General features: G+C 40.9%; 1 protein-coding gene across 9 annotated transcripts in view; it reads left to right on the plus strand.

The window, feature by feature from the left end:
• Positions 1 to 19757, plus strand: part of IQSEC1 (IQ motif and Sec7 domain ArfGEF 1) — a 306257-nt gene that overhangs the window by 229619 nt on the left and 56881 nt on the right. For all 9 annotated transcript variants that reach the window (XM_074198377.1, XM_074198380.1, XM_074198381.1 and 6 more), the window contains 2 exons: positions 2239 to 2524; positions 14389 to 15656. In XM_074198377.1, the coding sequence (XP_074054478.1) occupies positions 2239 to 2524; positions 14389 to 15656 (1554 nt within the window). Of the gene's footprint in view, positions 1 to 2238; positions 2525 to 14388; positions 15657 to 19757 lie in introns of those variants that run through there.

Below are 19757 nucleotides of genomic sequence, written 5' to 3' on the forward strand. Positions count from 1 at the left end.
TTTTTAATTTTTTTTCTGTTTCTGTTATTGTTTATAGAATTAATTCTGCTCCTTTTGCTTTGTATCAGTTCATAGAAATCTTCCCATAGTCCTGCTTTCTATATTTCTTATAGTACAGTAATATTTTAACATAATTTGTTTAGCATTTTCTTTGTTTCTAGTTCTTTGCCACCACAAAAGGTACTACAATGAATGTTAGGGTATATATGGAATTTTTTTATAAAAATTAAATTAAAATTTTTTCAGTCAGTAAAAAATTATTTTCTCTTCCTACCTTTCCACAAAAAAAGAAAGAAAAACAAAGCTCATAAAATAAGCATAGTCAAGAAAAATTCCGGCATTGACGGGGACCAAAAAAATATATCTCAATCTAAACTCTTAGTCAATCACCTCTTGGTCAGGAGATGAGTACCATGTCCTAGTGAAATCAATGGGAAGGAGAAAATAAGTCATTAAAAAAAAAGGGCAGCAGGTCTATTTGTAGAAGGCAGGAAAAGCAATTTTATACTTTATCCCACATGGTTGGGTATCTTTCTTAACAAAACTTTCAAAGAAGTGGGACAGATGTTGTTTCTTGGTATCTCTCTGTCTTGCAAATGCAGGATACCGAAGCTATTTTAGAGTCCTTTTAAGTGTAGACCCAGCTGAATCTGTTGAGGAACTGGTTCTCTTTCCTGTCAGTCTCCTACTTGGAAAACCCCATTTGGCCACGCATGGAAATGTTTCCAGCCTGGGAGACCTTCTTCAGAATGGATAGGGACAATTGAGAACAGAAAAAAAAAATGAATTAGCTTTATACGATTTACTGAAAAATATAGAGAATTCGGAGAGTTTGTTGCCTTTGAACAAGTCAATTCACCTCTGAAAGCATTGGTTTCATTACCTGTGAAATTGAGGGAAATGTATTAGATGACCTCTAATTTCCCTTCTTTTTCTACATCTCTGCTCCTTTACCCTACCCAGACAGACACACAAGTACAATAATGATCCTCCTTTAAGGAAGAATATTGAATCATTCTTATTCTTGCTTTCAACATACATGGTCATGTCATGGAATGGAAATATTCTTTTGGTGGCTTTAATCAGGAGCTTCAATGGAGGAAGGAATAACTGAAAGAGTTCTATTTATCCTGTCATATCAGGAGAAGGAAGGACCTTTGTCAACAAAAGAATCTGAGCACTTATAAGAGGAGGGATGAATCAAAATTAGTGACAAGGGGCCATAATGCTTTTCCTAGGAGGGTTGATGGGAGCGGAAGACTTGTGACTATTTTTAAAATATGCCATAGAAATGAGTATCAGTGTGGTCTGTGTCTGTGTGTGTGTGTGTGTGTGTGTGTGTGTGTGTGTGTGTGTGTGTGTGTGTATTTATGTGTGTCTTCTGAGATTTGCTGCTGAGTTTTCTTATTCCTGGCCAAGTGTGACTCAAAGGGCAGACCATTTCCTGCCTGCCTCCTGTGTTAGCTACAAGTGGAAACATGGTGAGAATAGTATTTCCTCTAATCTGACTTGTATCTTCTGGTCTACCCTTCCCCACCCCCAGTACCCTAAGTTTGCATTGGAATTGAAGGTCTAGTAACAAGAATAACTGATTCAAACACAATAGAGTGTCATCTCCACCACTGTAAGCCTTGGGAATGGTGGCCCAGCAATCATGGCTCACAGTTGGCAAGGTACATAGATGTTTTGATCACAGAATCATTTTTTACAATACTTTCCCACATGGTCTTAAAAATTACCCTTTGAACAAGAGGAAAGCCTAAAGCAGGGAGATTTTGAGATGTTTGGGGAAGAAAGGAGGCAACACAAGAGCTTACTGAAGGTGCTACTAAAAGTTGTTATGTGAACCCAATAAAGGAAATCTCACTTTCTTCTTTTACTCAGGCTAAAAAGAAATCCACAGTGGAGCTCACTGTAAGGGAAAAAAGTTCTTAAATTCATGGTCTTGGGCTAAGTGAAGGACATCGGTGCCCATTTATTCATTCACAGGGCGCCATCATGTTTAGTGCTCAGAACAGTTGGAGAAAAAAAGTTTATTCATTTCCTTTAGGACTGACTATGAACAAAACAAAGGCAAAGTACTGGTTTCTGGCTTTCTTGGAAAGGGTGAGGTAGAATGAGATGATTATCAGCTCTTACCCATTCCTTGTATTACCTTGGGCCAGGTGGCAGGTGAAGAGAACTAAGGTCTCAGGATCTGCTTCTCATTCACTGGAAATGTCTTTTCTTCTCTTCCAGCGTTGAGGGAGAAGCCCCAGGGAGTGAATCCGGCACCTCTTTGGACAGCCCTTCAAACTACCATCAAGGTCCAATAACACACAGCTCCACTCTGAGCCCTGACCACTACGACCACTCTGCATACGGGCTGTACTCGGTCTCCCCTGGGCAGCCACCACGCTCCCGGAGGCCCAAGCTCCAGCATTCCACCTCCATTCTCCGGAAGCAGGCAGAAGAGGAGGCCATCAAGCGGTCGAGATCTCTTTCCGAAAGCTATGAACTCTCCTCAGACCTACAGGACAAGCAGGTACTTGGACTCTGGGTTATCTTATTCTGTGGAGAGAACAAAAGAAATCAAAATGTGACTACTCTGAGAACTCAGGGTCTGGTGAGGAGGAGCCAGCCTTCTGTTTGCCAGAGCCTCCCTGGGACCAGGGTTGGCAGAGTAGAAGGCAAAGAGGGAGATTGTTCAGGCCTTTGATTTTTTGGTTCCCTTGCCCTACTCAAATATAAGCTAAAAGGCAGGTTTGTGTCAGTATTATGTGTGTGTGTTTATATACAATATACATGTATAACTAAAATGTAGTTTCATGAAGAATATGGCATTTATGTGTGATAAGTGTGGACATACACATATAGCTAAAATGTAGGTTCCTAGAGAATGTGGTGGAAGGGAAGCAAAGGGAAGAAGGGCAACCAGGGAGACTGCCAGGTGTTAGATGGAATTCAAAGATGTACATATAGATAGCTATACATAGAGCTCAAGTGTAAGAGAATTGTATACATGCATACATACTGCCAGTCAACAAACATGAAATGTCTAATGTGTCCTAAAGCATCATTCCAGATACAATGTTCCTGCTTCTTATTAGAACTTGAATCCTGATATTTATTCCATAAAAGTTTTTTCAAGTAAAAGAAGAAGGTACAGCTGGGGGGGGGGGGAATTGAGGCAGGGACCAGTAAATAGCCTAACCTGATGGGTTAACTAGAAAGACTCTTCCTTGTAGGAGTCAGACTGAGGGATGTGGTTGGACCCAGAGGGGCAGGTGTGAGGGGATGGTGAACTGTCTTAGTGCAGGTTTGTGAAAAGGGTCTGGGTCTGGCTCAGATGTGAGAGGGAACAGAAAAAAGAAAAAGTGATGTGCTTGATGGTACTAGTATCAAGGTAGGTCAATTTATAGCAAAAATAGCACAAGCTTTAAAAAAAAAAAAAAACAACTATTCACAGCCCAGGGAGACGAAGCTGCTTAATATATCTTATTTCATTTACAACTTTGTTCTCTGTTGGGAAATCAGCCTCCTTGAATGCCTCAGTGTTAAAGGCACCTTTCTTTTTCCTCAGGGAAGGCTAGCCCCAGAGAGCTTTGACTCCCCTCTGCATCATGAGCTTGTAATCAGAGACCCTGGAGTGATTCTTGTTTTCTGATGGGTTCAAAGCCCTGGGGCTGTCCCTGGAGAGAGAGGCAGAGGCTACTCCTTCAAGGTAGCTTTGGGAAAAGGAGGATGCCAGCTGGGGTTGAAGGGGCTTAATGAGGTTAGGAAGGGAACAAGAATTTATGTGCCACTGACTTAGTGCTTTATAAGTCTTATCTTATTGATCTCACAACCATACTGTGAGACAGGTGGTAGTATTATCCCTATTTTTCAGTTGAGGAAACTGAGATAGATAGAGGGTCACATGTCTAGTAGATGTCTGAGATTGCATTAGAATTCAGTTCTCTATCTGCTGCACCTCCCAGGTAAAGGTGGATCTGATGGTGATGAGAAAGAACTCACTGAAAATCTCCATCTGTACTTCTTTCTGCGTGTGTGTTATGTATCCCCAATAGAAGATAAGTTTTTCGAGGTCAGAATTTGTTTCATTTTTGTCACTGCATTACTAGCACCCAACGCAGCAGCTTCTGCACAGTGGACACTAAATTTTTGTTCATTTGAATTGAGAAGGCACAGAGCTTTCTCCTTCCCCTGACTCATTGATAAATTCCAATGGATACAAGATAAACCAGAGAAAATATTAGAGGAAGTCATTCGTATTAAAGGGGACCAGGAAAGACTCCATTTAGAAGATATGATTTTAGCTGAGACTTGAAGGAAATGAGGAGACACAGGTAACAAAAGAAGATTCCAGGCATGGGGAACAGTCAGTGAAAATGTGAAAAGCAGCCCATGTGGATAGGATAGAAGGGGAGCTGATTCAGCAGAGAGCTGGGCAAGGGGAGTTGGTTATTTTGACTGTCTGCTTCCTGCACCTTGGCTGCAAAATTCCCAAATGATGGCCCCTCCCTTCCTCACCTGGGGATAAACACAGATAGAGACACAGCAGTGATACACGGTGGAAAGAGCCAGTCTGGAAGTCAAAGGGAGACCTCTGTTCTGGGGCTAGCTCCAACATAACTAGCAAGGTGACCTTCAACAAATCAGCTCATTTCTCTGAGAGTGGAGCCTGAGCTCCACACAGTGGGGCATGGGGGCCAAATGATATGATGTATGTGTATTAATGAGAGTAAATGTTAACCAGAAACAATTAAAAATAGAGGATAATATGCTTCCTTGCATTAACATAAGACAACAGGAATAGGGTGGTTTTGAGAAACCACATTAATGGAGCTTGGAGTTTTTTGAGATCCCACAAAGAGAGTCTTAATCTATTTGCCTTTGAGGGAGTAGGTGTCTGAGACCAGATTCAAACTTGGGTCTTCCTGACTCCAGGTCATTCACTGTACCTTCTAGGTAAAGGTGGGTCACCTTCATGGGGAATATTATTAGTAGTGACTTTGAAAAGTTATCTGTAACCTTTGCTCTTTTTTCTCCTACATTTTTCTTGCCTTAAATGAGCTTAAGTGAGCAGGGGGAGACAAATTATATCTATACAAATACATAAAAATGGAATGTAAAGTAATTTTATAGTAGCAGCTCTAGTGGGTCATTCAATAAATAATTCTTAAGTCCCTCCTTAAGAACAAGATGCTGGGCTAATCCTTGAGAATACAAAGAAATATAAAAGGCAGTCCTGTCCTTGCTGAGCTCCCAGTCTGTTGCAAACATCCCTGTCCAAACAAGCTCTGGACAGAATAAATTGAAGAAAGTCAGAGAGGTCAGGAGGCGGGGATAGGGAGAGAGAGAGCATTCTAGGCAAAGGGAGGGAGGGCCCGCCAGGGAGGCTGCCAGGAGTTAGATGGAATTCAAAGAGAGCAGTGTCACTAGATGCAAATGTGTGTTTGGTGAGGAGGGCAGGGATGAGTGTAAAAAGACTGGAAAGGTAGGGGTCAGAGCAGGTGATGAAGGTCACCCAATGCCAAACAGACCATCTTGTATTTGATCCTGAAAGTGAGAGGAGCCACTGGAATTTATTGTGTGGTGCTGTTTTTTAACATTAAAAAATATGTATTTTATTGGTATCTACCTCTCTTAGATTTCCCCCTATACGTTTCCTCTTCCCCTTTTCCAATAGCCATTCCTTATAACAAAGACTTGTTTTAAAAGAAAGAAAGAGATTAAGAAATGGAGGAAAAATTCAGTAAAAATCAATAAATACATTAAAAAAGTGTATTTTCATGTAGTGGCCCACACCTATGGACCTTGACACCTGAAAAGGAGTTGGAGAGCTGGGAAGAAATCTTACATTTATTTTGCAGTTCATCCTAAAGCAACATCTGCCTTAAAATGTACTAAATACTCAAATTGTATGATCACCATACCAAGCACACATCTTATGTTTTCTTTCTTTCTTTCTTTCTTTCTTTCTTTTTTTTTTTAGTTTTTTTGTGGGTTTTTTGTGGTCTTTTTTGTTTGTTTTTTTTGCAAGGCAATGGGGGTTAAGTGGCTTGCCCAAGGCCACACAGCTAGGTAATTCTTAAGTGTCTGAGGTCGGATTTGAACTCAGGTACTCCTGACTCCAGGGCCGATGCTCTATCCACTGTGCCACCTAGCCACCCCTTTATGTTTTCTTTAAAACAACACCAAGGCATACTTTTAAGAGTTAAAAACCAAACTTGACCAAGAGACGTCTGGACCATTTGTTCTGTGATACAGGGAATGACTCATGATGGGTTTTTATGGATTGGTCACCAAAACAGAGTCCAACTTCCTTCTGTGTCCAGACTTCTTTGTCATTATATTATTTTCCTACCCCTTGGATGGGGGATTTCTCCCACAAAAAGAAGAGCTTAGCTGAAGTAAGAGTTAAAATTGCCCAGGAGCTTTTTATGTTCCTTGCTGCTGATCCCTGCAGTTCCTCCAAGACTTTGGCCCAATGTGAAATTTTGTCCAGAAAAGGTCAGTGCTATGTTGGTCACTGTTAGGAAGAAGATTAGAAATGAAACACAAACACATTATCCTCCCTAGGGTGTCTATATCTGGGATGTCTGTATATTGAGGTCTAATCTAAATGGTACCCCTCAGGCCAAATATAAAGAGATGATGGAAAGGTGATGGAAAGGACATCACCCCAAATGATCCAGGGTTTGATGTGGGGCTGCCACAGTGCATGATTATTTTTTAAAAATGAAAATTTTCAGTTTGTGAAGAGTTTTGTTCAAAGCCTAGGACATCATGAAAGGATAAACATAGATCATAATTAGATTTAGAGAGAAAAAAAAGGGTCATGTATAGGATCTGCTCTCATTCCAATATTTTACAAATAAGGAAATGATCCCAGAGTAGTTAACTTGCCATAGAAAAATACAGAAGTAATAGAGCAGAAGGAACATCAGGTTATGGGTCAAGAGTCCTGGAAACTTCCCTGAGATTCAAAAAGGAAAAATAATTTCTGTCCTCTCTGCTTCTCAGAACCAAATTAAGGTTATATGTAAAATTTTAAAGTATTATTCTGATATCTGGTCCTATTATTATTTGTTACCTAATAATTTGTAACTTTATCACTTGTTACCCTACCAGTTGCTGGGAGAAAACTCCCAGGCAACTCTAGACCTTGGCTAAGTCAAATGCTTCCTTTGGTTGGAGATGCATCTTGAAATAGAGATGATCTTGACTAATTTTTTGGAAGCTAGCAGAACATAAACTTTAGGGAGTTCTTTCCAGGTTGGAAAAATTTTGAACATTTGGTCCCTACATTAGGCTGTGTCTGTTGTCTGAGATCCAACTTAAGGAAAGAGAGACTTGCCACTAGTAGGCTAACCACTTTATGATGAATTATTTGGCAACGATAACCTGTGAAACACCCTTGAAGGTTAACAGAGAAATCTTTAAACTAATAAAAGTATGCCTTGTGTTACAGAGTCGGGAATATGGCTATGGAATCAAGGAGGAGTGACCCATTAGAAAATATAAATAACTTCAAAAAGGTTTAAATAAAAAAAACACATTTCTACATCACTTTCAAGATTACAAATCACTTTCCTTGCAAAAAAATAGATGAGGAAACAAAGGTTCAGAGAGATTATTGACTCACCTGTGGTCATATAATAAATGCTGGAGTCGTAACTTGAACCTTTCTGTCCAGAGCTTTTTTCATGTACCTAGACATGTACTGGCCCCTGAGTCCACTATTTACCCCTCTAGAAAGGGAGTCAACAACCTTGTTATAATCCAGCTAGGTTTTTGATTTCTCTGATTTTCACAGGTCCTTTTTCAATTATACTTGATGGTTTATCAGTTTTTATTAACACAAACTACAAGACCAACTTTTTTCACATTCTTCTCCCAGACAGAATAATTTGTATCATATTGTAATAGGACACATTGACATGCTCATCAACAGCCCATTTTCTACCAGTTCTTGGTTTCCTTTTGTCATCTCCTTTTGGAGAAGGATTTCATGAATAGTGCAAGGTCCAAAGCCTTGACTCTGTGTGAGTTTCTACCCAAGCTGCTGATAGACAGAACCCTGGTTCTCTTCCCCAAGATGAGGAGAGGGGCTTGGTTTCAATTCTTTCAATAAATATTGACTGAATATTTGCTTTCTGCAAAATTCTACCACTACACATTGAGTTTACTAAAAAAGTTGAATAAGAACAGTGGTCCTTGACCTTCAGGGGCATATAGGATAGACCCAAGGTGTTATTAATAGTGGTATCATCAATAGAGTGAAAGCTGAGCTGCACAACTACTGTAATCCCCACAATTTGCTAATAAATGGGTCTAGATAAATTAAATGAATGACTTATGGCAACATAGATAATAAGTAATGTGGAGGGGCAGCTAGGTGGTGCAGTGGATAGAGCACTGGTCCTGGAATCAGAAGGACCTGAGTTCGAAATCCGACCTCAGATACTTATTAATTACCTAGCTGTGTGACCTTGGGCAAATCACTTAACCCCATTGCCTTGCCAAAAAAAAAAAACCTAAAAAAATAATTAATATGGAAAGAACATTGGAATAGGATTTGGGAGTCATGGATTCTGGTTTCAGAGGCTGAATATGGCTGAAAAAAAGGCAGTTTTTTTAATCACTCCTCCTTTTAAAAGTAAAATGTTAAGTTCAGGAGGGACTAAGACTTTTCTATATGTTCAGACATTAGAAATGATTTTCTCCACTGGCTTCCTGATATGGATCAACCCCTGTGATCACAAGCTGTTTCCTCCCTAAGCTTGCATTTTCTTACATGACTTTACAATTCCATTGCTGTCTCTGTTGAAGATATACAGTGATGAATCAGTAAGGAGAGGGAGAAAAAATCATGAATGAACCACAGGGTCATTCTGCCCCTGAATAATTCAGAATTGATCATGTTGACACCACTAAAGGGAAAGCCTGTATTGTAGGGGAGGGTGGTGTTCTGCTTGGGGAACTATTACAGGGCCCTGCTGATTAGATTTGGGTTTGATTTAAGAGGAGACAAGGTTTGAGTTGCTTTTAAAAGTTGAATTGCTATTAAAAGCAGATCTTGAATAAATCTTGTCATTGCCAAACTAAGGAAGTCACAAAACCATAAAATACCTAACCCCTGTCCTCTTGGAATAGGCTACATTTGTTGGATGAGATTCCTAAATAGATAGGCATAGATAGATAAGGACGAACTATGTTTTAGACCCCTTAGTAAGCTCTGGGAATACAAATACAAACAAAAAGACAATCTCTACCCTCAAGGAGCTTACATTCAAATGGGAAGACAACTCATTAAATGGAGGTGGGAGTCAAGGAGAAGGCAGTGAGCATAGCTGACCTGGACAGTCCCTCACATGAAAATTCTGGGGAGAAACTCTCCAATCAAAGGAGGAGTCAGTGGGCATCTTCCAGGAAGTCTTCTGGACTAGGGAGAAGTTCAGAGAGTGAAGAACAGATCTGAGGGAGGAATGAAGTCATGTCCTAGGAAGGACCATTAGAGAAAGAGATTGCCATCTCTATTTACCAAGGGAAAAGAGATGCATAAAAATAGAACCTGAAATAAACATTAGGATTTGTTGCATTGGGTGTGAGCTTCTTGTATTAGGACTGGGGAAAGAAGGAATGCCAGGCCTCTGTCTTACCTCTGAGGTAAGAAGGAAGGGGGAGAGAGAGAGAGAGGAAAGAAAAAGGAGGAAGAAAGAAGAAAGAAGAAGGAAGAAAGAAAAAGAAGGAAAGAAAGGAGAGAGAGAGAGAGAGAGAGAGAGAGAGAGAGAGAGAGAGCAAGCTTTAGAAAGCACTGCCTTAGGGGCTGTGTGGGTTTTTTAGAGAGTTTTGTTCACAATCCAAAAAATAGAAACTTTCTGCTTATAAATGTGGAAGTGAAGTCATCTCTTTGGATGTTGTTCAATAACCTCAGGGTGAGAGAGAAAACAGAACCACCCTGGCTGACTCTTAGGCCAAAGCTGTTCTATGAAAAAGTCATTTGATTTTCATAATTTTTTTCTATATACTCTTTTCTTTATGCCAGCCTTGGCAAGTATCTAACTCTTTACTAGCCTTCTTCCTCATTAGCCCCCTCCTTCTACTGTGGAGTAGCCTCATGGACGAAATCTTCATTTTTACTTTAAAAAAAAAAAATTATACGTTTCTGTGACCGCCCTTTGTACTCACTCGGACAATACCTCTGACCCTCTTAGCTCAATCAGCAGGATGTGTGTCTGAGGCTTTTTGCACTGAAACATCTATATTTTATGGTCTTGTTCCCTGGTATCTGTTTATGAGAGAACCATTTAATAGAATTCTCTCTCTTCTCCCCACCCTTTCTTCTCTTCCCATGAACTCAATTCTTCTGGCTCTTTAGTCCCTGATACTCACTTTATTATAGTTATTAGACTAACTGAGAAGATCAGCCCTTTCCTTCCCCTGCTATTCCTTGAATTCAGAATCTATATTGAGCTCTTTGCAGATATATTAGAGGCTACATAAAGATGAGTTAAAAAAAGTCATCTCCCTCAAAGACATACCATATAACTTACTGTATAAGACTTACTGTAACAGGTATACAGACTAAGAACAATAACATAAGGCAGATGGTTAAATAGAAATATAAACTAAGTCCTAAGAAGATTGTTTTCAACTATAGGAATAACAGGAGAAGGAATTTGGAGGCAGCACCCCTGAACTGGTTCTCAAGTATAGGTAGGAATCTCATAGATACCAAGGGATTGAAAAGAGGAAAAGAATATTCCAGGCAGAAGGATACAGGCAGGGAAAGTATAGAATAGGCCAGACCAAAGATTGTATAAATTAGAATGGTAGAAGGGCCTTGAATGCCGAGCTAACAAGTTTAATTGTTAGTTATGCTGTTGATACAGCCATATAAAGCATGAGTCTCAGGGCTAGTGAATGTGTCACTATTTCTAGTGTCTCTAACCTGACCCCATCCACATAATGGAGTCTGAAAGGGATATGTTAAGAATTAATTTCCAAATGTGGAAAAGATTTCACTTTCTGAATATAAAGCCCAGGGCAGGGAAATGTGGCCACTGAGTCTAATCGGTGACAGTTTTTATAAGTACAACCTGTGGGTATTTCTAGATAAAGGCATGCTGTCAGCCTTACTAGGGCATCCATGGATTGCAGAGGTCTTGGATAAGAGAAATTCTCCCATCTTCTACATAAATCCCCAAAAAAGCAAAAGCCAGTAATTGTCTCATTTTCTTTCAGTCTCCTGGTCTGTTGATGGTTGTCCAAGCACCTCAGAAGGAAAGAACTTTCCTAACTAGCTGATATTAGAGAAATCAGTTCCTGCCCGTTATTATATAAACCCTTAAACATCTGTTTTCCTCTTTTAGATCTCTCTTGGATCTTTATATTGGAGATAAATTTTTTTATTCATTTCTGGTCTCCTTATGAAAGCTTGAAATCATTCTATTTCCTTGAATAATTTTTTTTTTCTTTTGAAGTATTAGGTTTCATTTGGGTAAGTGATTCTTGGTTTTAGTCCTAGCTCTTTTGCCTTCTGGAATATCATGTTCCATGACCTCCAATCCTTTAATGATGAAGCTGCTAAGTCCTGTGTAATCTTGATTGTGGCTCTCTGATATTTGAATTGTTTCTTTCTGGCCACTTGCAGTATTTTTTCTTTGACCTGTTAGTTCTGAAATTTAGCTATAATATTCGTTGAGGTTTTTATTTTGGGATTTCTTTCTTGAGGTAATTAGCAGATTCTTTCAGTGCCTATTTCCCCCTCCATTTCTAAGATATTAGACCAGTTTTCCTTGATAATTTCTTGAAAGATGTTATCCAGGCTCTCCTTTTGATTATGACTTTCAGGTATTCCAGTGATTCTGACAGTGACTCTCCTGGATCTATTTTTCAGGTCAATTATTTTTCCAATGAGGTATTTTTACATTTTCTTCTATTTTTTCATTCTTTTGAATTTGTTTGATTGACTCTTATGTCTCTTAGAGTCATTAGCTTCTATTTGCCCAATTCTAACTTTTAGGAAGTTGCTTTTTTACTTCCTTTTCCCTTGGGCCAATTTTACTTTTCAAGCAGTTGTTTTATTTTTCAAAGCTGTTGATTCTTCTTTTTAATAATTCTCTTGCCTCACTTTCACTTCTTCCCCCCATTTTTCTTTTACCTCTCATATATGATTTTTAACCTTTTTTTTTTTTGAGCTTTTCCATCAGTTCTTTCTGGGTTTAAGACCAATTCCTGATTTTCTTTGGGACTTTGCCCATAGGTGTTCTGACATTGTTGTCTCCTTCTCGGTTTGTGTCTTGATCTTCCATGTCACCATAATAGCTTTCTATGGTCAGATTCTTTTTTTATTTTTGTTTTTGTTCATCTTTTTTGGCCTTTTTATTTTCCTTTAAATTTGAGTTTTGCTCCCAGGATGAAAGGGACACTTCTTGTGCCAGGGACTACAGGCCTTGGCTGTTTCCCTACTACTGCATTGGTGTTACCTTGAGGCCCACCAGGGACCCTGAAAGATACTTCACTCAGAGGGTGGAGTTTGGAGTGGCTGCTGCTGCTGGAGGCCATAGGGGTCTGGCAGATCATCCGGTGCTGAGCCAGGGTCTTAGTGCTGGTGTCTGACATATGCTGAGGCCAGTGGGAGCATTTCTCTATTTCCAGGCTACATATGGCACACATGGTGGTCTTGGAGCTAGAGCCCATGAGCTGTGTTGAGGCACCTGGAGGGGTCCTGGTATTACATTGGGGCTCTGAGTCTCCAATTGTTTTGCTGAGGTGGACCTTGCTTCTGGCTTGCTCCTGTTCTGGACTGTGCTCCCTTTTTACCCCAGTAAGACAGACCTTTTGTGCTAATCTTCCAAGTCTTAGACTAAAAGATTTTTTTTTACCCCATCTTTTTGCTGGTTGTGCTGTTCCAGGATTTGTTTTGGGGTGTTATTTTCAGATTGTTTGGAGGTGAATATGAGAGAAAGTTATGGCAATTTACTGCTTACTCTGCCAACTTGGCTCCCAGAAGTCTATAGAACTTTTTCTAAGTGTTCAAGGCGGCAGGGGGAGGGAGATGAGGAATCTGAGTGGAAGAAAGTAATATTTATTCTCTATTTGAAATGCTTGCCTATCAAGGCCCAGGGTCATGGAGTCTATTTGCTATCCTGGCAGTTCTAGGGCTTTAGATTTTCATAAACCAAAGGGAAAACTAGTTTTTGATTGGTTTGGGAGCTGAGAGAGGAAAAGAGAGGGGGCCACCATGTAGGAAAGAAATCCTGGTGAACCAAATTCTTGCAGTTAGACTTATAGCTTTTCCCTCAATTATTTTTCTGTTGCCCCTGTGACTTTAGGCATGTGATATTGGATCCCATAGGTATCTATTAGTTATCACATCAGCCCATGTCAGGATTCCATGCTAAAAAAACAAACTGGAATACAACTCTTCCTTCTACTAAGGAAACTATGCTTTATTTCTGAGTACATAAGTTCCTCTCCACAGAGCCAGCCCAGCCACAATCACCCACACTATCTTTTCCAGCTATATCTTTCTTGACTGGTAAGGCCAAAATGAGCAATCAGATTGGGGGGAGGGGGGAAGAATTCATTCTTTTTCTTGGTTCTTCTTTAATATCCGAGGAGCAAGCTCTGACTGATAGAATGTGCTGTATTTTTTTGGTTGGTTTTTTTGTTATTTTTTTTAAATAGAGTACATACAGAGAGTGTGTATATTGAGTTTTTTTGGTGGGTGAATTTATGCTTATCATGAAATTTTAGATCTGTGGCTCATAACAGGGAATTCTTAGGCTAGGAGGACCATAAGAGATCATGTAATCCATCCCTTTTAGTCATGTATGACAATTTTCAAATCTTTCCAGAAAGATTACTGACAAACTTAAAAATGCTAATCTGAAAGTTACAGAAAGTTAATTATAGAATATAAGTTCCTTGAGGGTAGGAAATGGTTTCGTTTTATCTTTATGTCATTAACACCCATCACAGAGCCTTACATAGTATTAATAAATACTTGTTGAATTAAGTGTCTACATCTTAAAAAGAAGGGAAGGAGGAAGGAGGAAGGAGGAAGGAGGAAAGGAAGAAGGAAGTCAAGAAGGCTGACTTCCAGAGGGGACATCAAGCATTTCAATGTCTTATAAACACAGCAAACATCTTGCAAGTTGCCTTATAGCCAGGTTATTTACCATCTTTCAGACAACTATGTTATAAATACAAAAAAAACTAATCAATTCTCAGTGTCTTGCCTCAGTTTTTTCATCTCTACCTTTTTTTTTGCATCTTAGTATTTTGAGAATCAATTGCAATGAATGTTCCTAGTTCTTTGAAACATGTAAAATGCTACATAGATGCCCAGATTAGTCTCATTATTAACTTTTCCTTTTTCCTTTTCCCATCTAGGTGGAAATGCTAGAACGGAAATATGGGGGCCGTCTCATAACCCGCCATGCAGCCCGAACCATACAGACTGCATTTCGCCAGTACCAAATGAACAAGAACTTTGAGCGACTCCGGAGTTCTATGTCAGAAAATCGTATGTCACGACGTATTGTGCTGTCCAATATGAGAATGCAGTTTTCTTTTGAAGGACCAGAGAAAGTCCATAGCTCCTACTTTGAAGGGAAGCAGGTCTCAGTGACAAATGATGGCACCAAACTTGGGTCTCTGGTCCAATCTGAGTGTGGTGACATTGCGGAACCAGCAACAATGAAATCTTCAGCTGCCTCCAGTGACTTTGCTGATGCCATCACGGAGCTGGAAGATGCCTTTTCCAGGCAGGTCAAGTCCCTTGCCGAGTCAATTGATGATGCCTTGAATTGCCGTAGTCTGCATGCTGATGAGGTTCCAAGCACCGAGTCTATTAGGACCCGAGACCTGGAGCGGGAGAGCTGTGGGAGGGAGCTCAAACCCGCCCTCCATGGTGTAGACCATCGGAAACTGGATGAGATGACTGCCTCCTACAGTGATGTCACCCTGTACATTGATGAGGAGGAGCTCTCTCCGCCCCTTCCTCTTTCTCAGTCTGTGGACAGACCATCCAGCACTGAGTCGGACTTAAGACTGCGGTCCATGAACTCTTCTCAGGAGTACTGGTCAATGACTCACAAGGATGACAAGATGGACACAGACACTAGTTGCCGGAGCACACCTTCCCTGGAACGCCAGGAGCAAAGGCTACGGATGGACCATTTGCCTCTGCTCACCATAGAACCCCCAAGTGATAGTTCTGTAGACCTCAGTGATCGCTCTGAACGGGGCTCACTAAAGAGGCAAAATGCCTATGACCGAAGCCTTAGCAACCAGCAAGGGAGTCCCAAGCATGTGCCCCATGGGATTCCCGCCAAGATCATCCCCCGGGAGGAGCCAGAACCTCGGCACCGGCCCCGGCCCATCGATAGTCATTTGGCCATCAATGGTACTGCCAATAGACAGAGTAAGTCAGAGTCGGACTATTCTGATGGTGACAATGACAGTATCAATAGTACCTCCAATTCTAATGACACAATAAACTGCAGCTCAGAGTCCTCCTCCCGGGACAGCTTGCGGGAGCAAACTTTGAGCAAGCAGACCTACCACAAGGAGACTCGCAACAGCTGGGACTCACCAGCCTTCAGTAATGATGTTATCCGGAAGCGCCATTACAGAATTGGATTGAACCTCTTTAATAAGTAAGTGCTCCACAGCAGTGGTGTGTCCAAGCCTCCGTTGCTCTGCTGGTATTCTTTCGCCTGGGATATATAGTGGAGAGGGAATGCGATAAAGAGGAATGGGGGTGAAGGGAAGAGACAACTAAAAATGGGATCCCTGAGTATTAGCCATGATTGATTGGAGGAACTAGAAAGTTCAACTTGGAAAAGAAAAAACTTTAAGAGGAATGTAATAGTTGTCTTCAGATATTTGAAGAGATGTCACATTGAGACATTAGATATATTTCTTGTCATCTCAAAAATTGGGCTAAAATGTGTTACACAATTAAAAATAAAATAGGGTCGGCTAGGTGGCGCAGTGGATAAAGCACCAGCCCTGGAGTCAAGAGTACCTGGGTTCAAATCCGGTCTCGGACACTTAATAATTACCTAGCCGTGTGGCCTTGGGCAAGCCACTTAACCCCATTTGCCTTGCAAAAACCTAAAAAAAAAATTAAATTAAATTAAAATAAAAATAGGTAGACAATGCAATGAGGGAGATATTTGTTAGACAGAAGGAAAGACTTCTAACAATTAGAGGGACTCAAAAGGGCAATGGGTTGTCTCTGACAGTTGGAAATTCCCCCCCTCCAACTTTCCATCAGCAGAGGCTGAATGACCTCCACCTGATGCAGATGGAATGCTGAAGGAGAATGGTTTCTGGCCAACTCTGAGATTAGAGATCCTCTTAGGGAAGCTGGCGATCTGGAAAATCCTATTTGGGACATAACAGTAGCCAATAAGAATGGAAAACAGGCAAAGATTTCCTATGACCATCGAAGGGTTAAGTGCACCAAGGCTTCACTTTCTCAGTAAAGTGTTTGCCCAGTAGACAATTATGAGAATAGCCTGAGGCTGAATTTACTTTCCTTTCAGGTTGTGTGTTTGTCTTTCTGTTCAGATTAAACCACTATTACTACAGTATTTAATATAAGGTTTATGGAAGCTCTGAAAGACTCTTTGTTTTATGCATGCAGGTTCTGATGAGGAGAAGGGACCATACCTGGGGTTGGCAGTATAGGAATGGTTGGCCAAGGGTGCTGTTGTGGCAGTGATGTCACCTAATGTGTTTACTCTCAGTTCTGAAATGCGCTGTCTCCACACCTTTGCCAAAAAGAAGAACAATGGCTTCTGTCTCTGTCTTCTAAGACCTCCCTTCTCTCTTTGTAGTGTGTGCACATGTCTGGGAAAAAGCTGTGCCAGTGTTGAAGGCGATGGGGGTCAGCAGTGCTGGTGGACTGAACTGCTTAGGAAAATTGCTGAGTGGTCACTCATTGCTCCGAGTCTGAGCCAATTCTTCCCCAAGCAGGCAATGTTGGGGCTTGTGTTTAAAGGGAGTAGGAAGGGTCCCTTGAGTAATTGAAAAGTGGTGTGGAGACAGGTTAAGGGCAGACATATGGACAGGGGAAAGGGGTTTAGGGAGCATGGAAGGAGATTTTTCCCAGCTGGGATTTGGCAGATCTGAACTCACCATTTGACCTACCTGCTCCTTTTGACCTAACCTAAGCAATGAGTTTATAACAATAAGGTATCCTTACATTGGGATCTCTGCAGATTTTAAACCATTTTCTCATTCAGTCTTTCATTGTTGTCCTCAAAGCATGAGTCAGCACAGCAAGTCCTAGGATCCTAGCTTTGCAGGTGACTGTTCTGGGGTCAGAGGAGGTCTGAGTGATACAACCGAAGCCCCATGACTTGGAAGTGGTAGGAAAAGAGCCAGTTTCTCTATTTCCTGGTCCAGGATTCTTCCTAGTATAATATGACTGTATGTCCCCTGAGAGTGATACCAGAAGTCTTCTGGAATGGAGACTAATTGAAGTTGGTAACTTTGGGTCTCTGCAAAGCTTCTCTGCTCCCTATCTTACTCATCAATCATGCTGAGCACATTGCCCTGCTTCTAGTTGAAGCTTTTTGACAGATTGATAATCATCTTACAGAGATGTTGAGAATTGGATAAGATACGGTTGTACAAGCTCTCAGAAAAGTAGACGACCTTACAGAAATAAAAGAAATTGCCATGACTCTTGATTGATGTTGGGTTGGGCCCAGGGAGTATGCACAGCCTCCCTGAATTCCACAGCCACTCTTCCAAGCTCCCTTTAACCAGCACATTCCATTTCTGCCTCAAGTGTTACCACCTTTAATCAGAGCTCTCCAAAAACTGCTTGAGGGACAAAGACTCATCTTTAATTTCTTTTGCCATTTACCAATGTTTGGGGGGCAAAGATAAGGATGAAGGGGAGGCAGAAAGGAATTCAGAGGGCAGGAAGGTTGAGAAATGAGACCTATAGAATGTCACTCCCAGATCAGATGGGGGTCTGCTTGCTAACTGGATAGAAATTGTGTTATAATTTGAAATTCTGGGTCTCCAAATAGAAATTTAAATATGTTGTCTCTTAACCTCTTTCCCTCCACCTTCCCTCAGTTCCCCAAAGTTTTAGCATGTTCAATTCATCAATATTTATTAAATGACTATGTGCTGGGTAGTGAAAATGCAAAGAACCGTTTATGTTATATCTTTAAACCTTACAAAGCATTTTCCTTATCACAGCCTATGAAGTAAATAATGCAAGCATCATTACCCCCATTTTGCAAAGGAAAAAAAGTAAGGCTCAGACAGATGAGGGACTTTTTGTCAATGATACTCTGATGCTAATTAAGTGGCAGATAGCAAACTTCTTGAGAGCAAGGATTGTTGTATTATAACTCACATTAGGAGGAAAGCCCTGGACATTGAATTGGGATACCTGGATTGAAGCATATTCTCTCGGTTTTCCCCAGTGGGTCTTAGGAGCCAGAGTGGGAGACTGTTGCTAGAGACTTAATTGAGGGAGCCAGGCCAAGGACAGGTGTATGTATGTGTATGTTTGATGGGGAACAGGCGGAAAGTCCATAAGTAATACCAGCAAAATGAACTGGGTCCTTTGAGAAACCGTACCCATTGGGATCTCTCCTGTTGAGCAAATAGAGACAGGGATTTAAAACATTATATTCTTAGCAGTCTAAAATGGTTCAGTTAGGTGTGGGGCGAGGAGTTATTGGAGCTTGGTGAGTCTGGAGAGCCTCTTGTTAAACAGGAATCTAAAAATCACACATTATTTCCATCCCTGGGATGCTAGTGGTCATAAGACTTGGGGCCTGATGCTGACTCTTCCCTGAGACATGGACACAAAGTGAATAGGGTGTGGGACCTGCTTTGTTGCTTCCCCACCCACATCAGCTGAGACTAACCCCAAGTGGAGAGATTGTACTGCACCCAGTGGTTCATCCCCCAGAAAGAATAAATATGTGGTGTTGGAAGGTGGGGGTGGGATCCTAACTTCCTCCTGAGCTTATTCTGTGCTGAACTAAAGATAATGCTTTGTTTGCCCTGGCTTTCAATTCGCATTTGTCTTGTTACCTCTGGAGAGATTTAGATTGTGATTCTCAAAGCCCCACAATGTTATAGCTTTGGACCCTATTCTAAGGTAAATTGAAAAAGAGGATATGCTGTTGTGGTGGGGTTAGTAGGGAGAATTATCCTGGGGGAAGGGAGGGGATCAGAAAAATGCACACACACACACACACACACACACACACACACACACACTCACCCAGTTTTAGCTTGAGCACTTCCATGAATGGCAAAAGAAGTGCTGAACTCAAGTCATGGGACCTGAGTTCCAATTCTGATCCAGCACTACCTATCATCATCTCTGGTTCTCAATTTCTTCATTCATAAAATGAAGGGATTGGACTCAGTGACGTCTAAAGCTCCTTTCAGCCTTGTGTCTGTGATCCTATGAGTTTTCAAGAAAGCTAGGTCCACTTTTGGTTAGCTTTAATAGTGCCTTGAATAAAATATTCATTGAATAAATGCTTATTGTTTAAACTCATTATTGGAAATGCTTTTTTTTGTCATGGATACTAAATCTGCTTCTCTGTAATTTTTACCTGTTGTACCTCATTCCAGGGGGAAGGCACTATACCTTCCTTCTCTCCATGCCTCTAATTTTAATCCAACAACCTCCATAAATACTGTTTGGTCTCAGTCTCCCCCTGACTTCTCTGCTGGTTCTGATCTTTATAGGACTTAGGTCTAGA

Source organism: Macrotis lagotis, chromosome 8 (genome assembly GCF_037893015.1).
Source record: "Macrotis lagotis isolate mMagLag1 chromosome 8, bilby.v1.9.chrom.fasta, whole genome shotgun sequence".
In the NCBI taxonomy this organism is placed as follows: domain Eukaryota; kingdom Metazoa; phylum Chordata; class Mammalia; order Peramelemorphia; family Peramelidae; genus Macrotis; species Macrotis lagotis.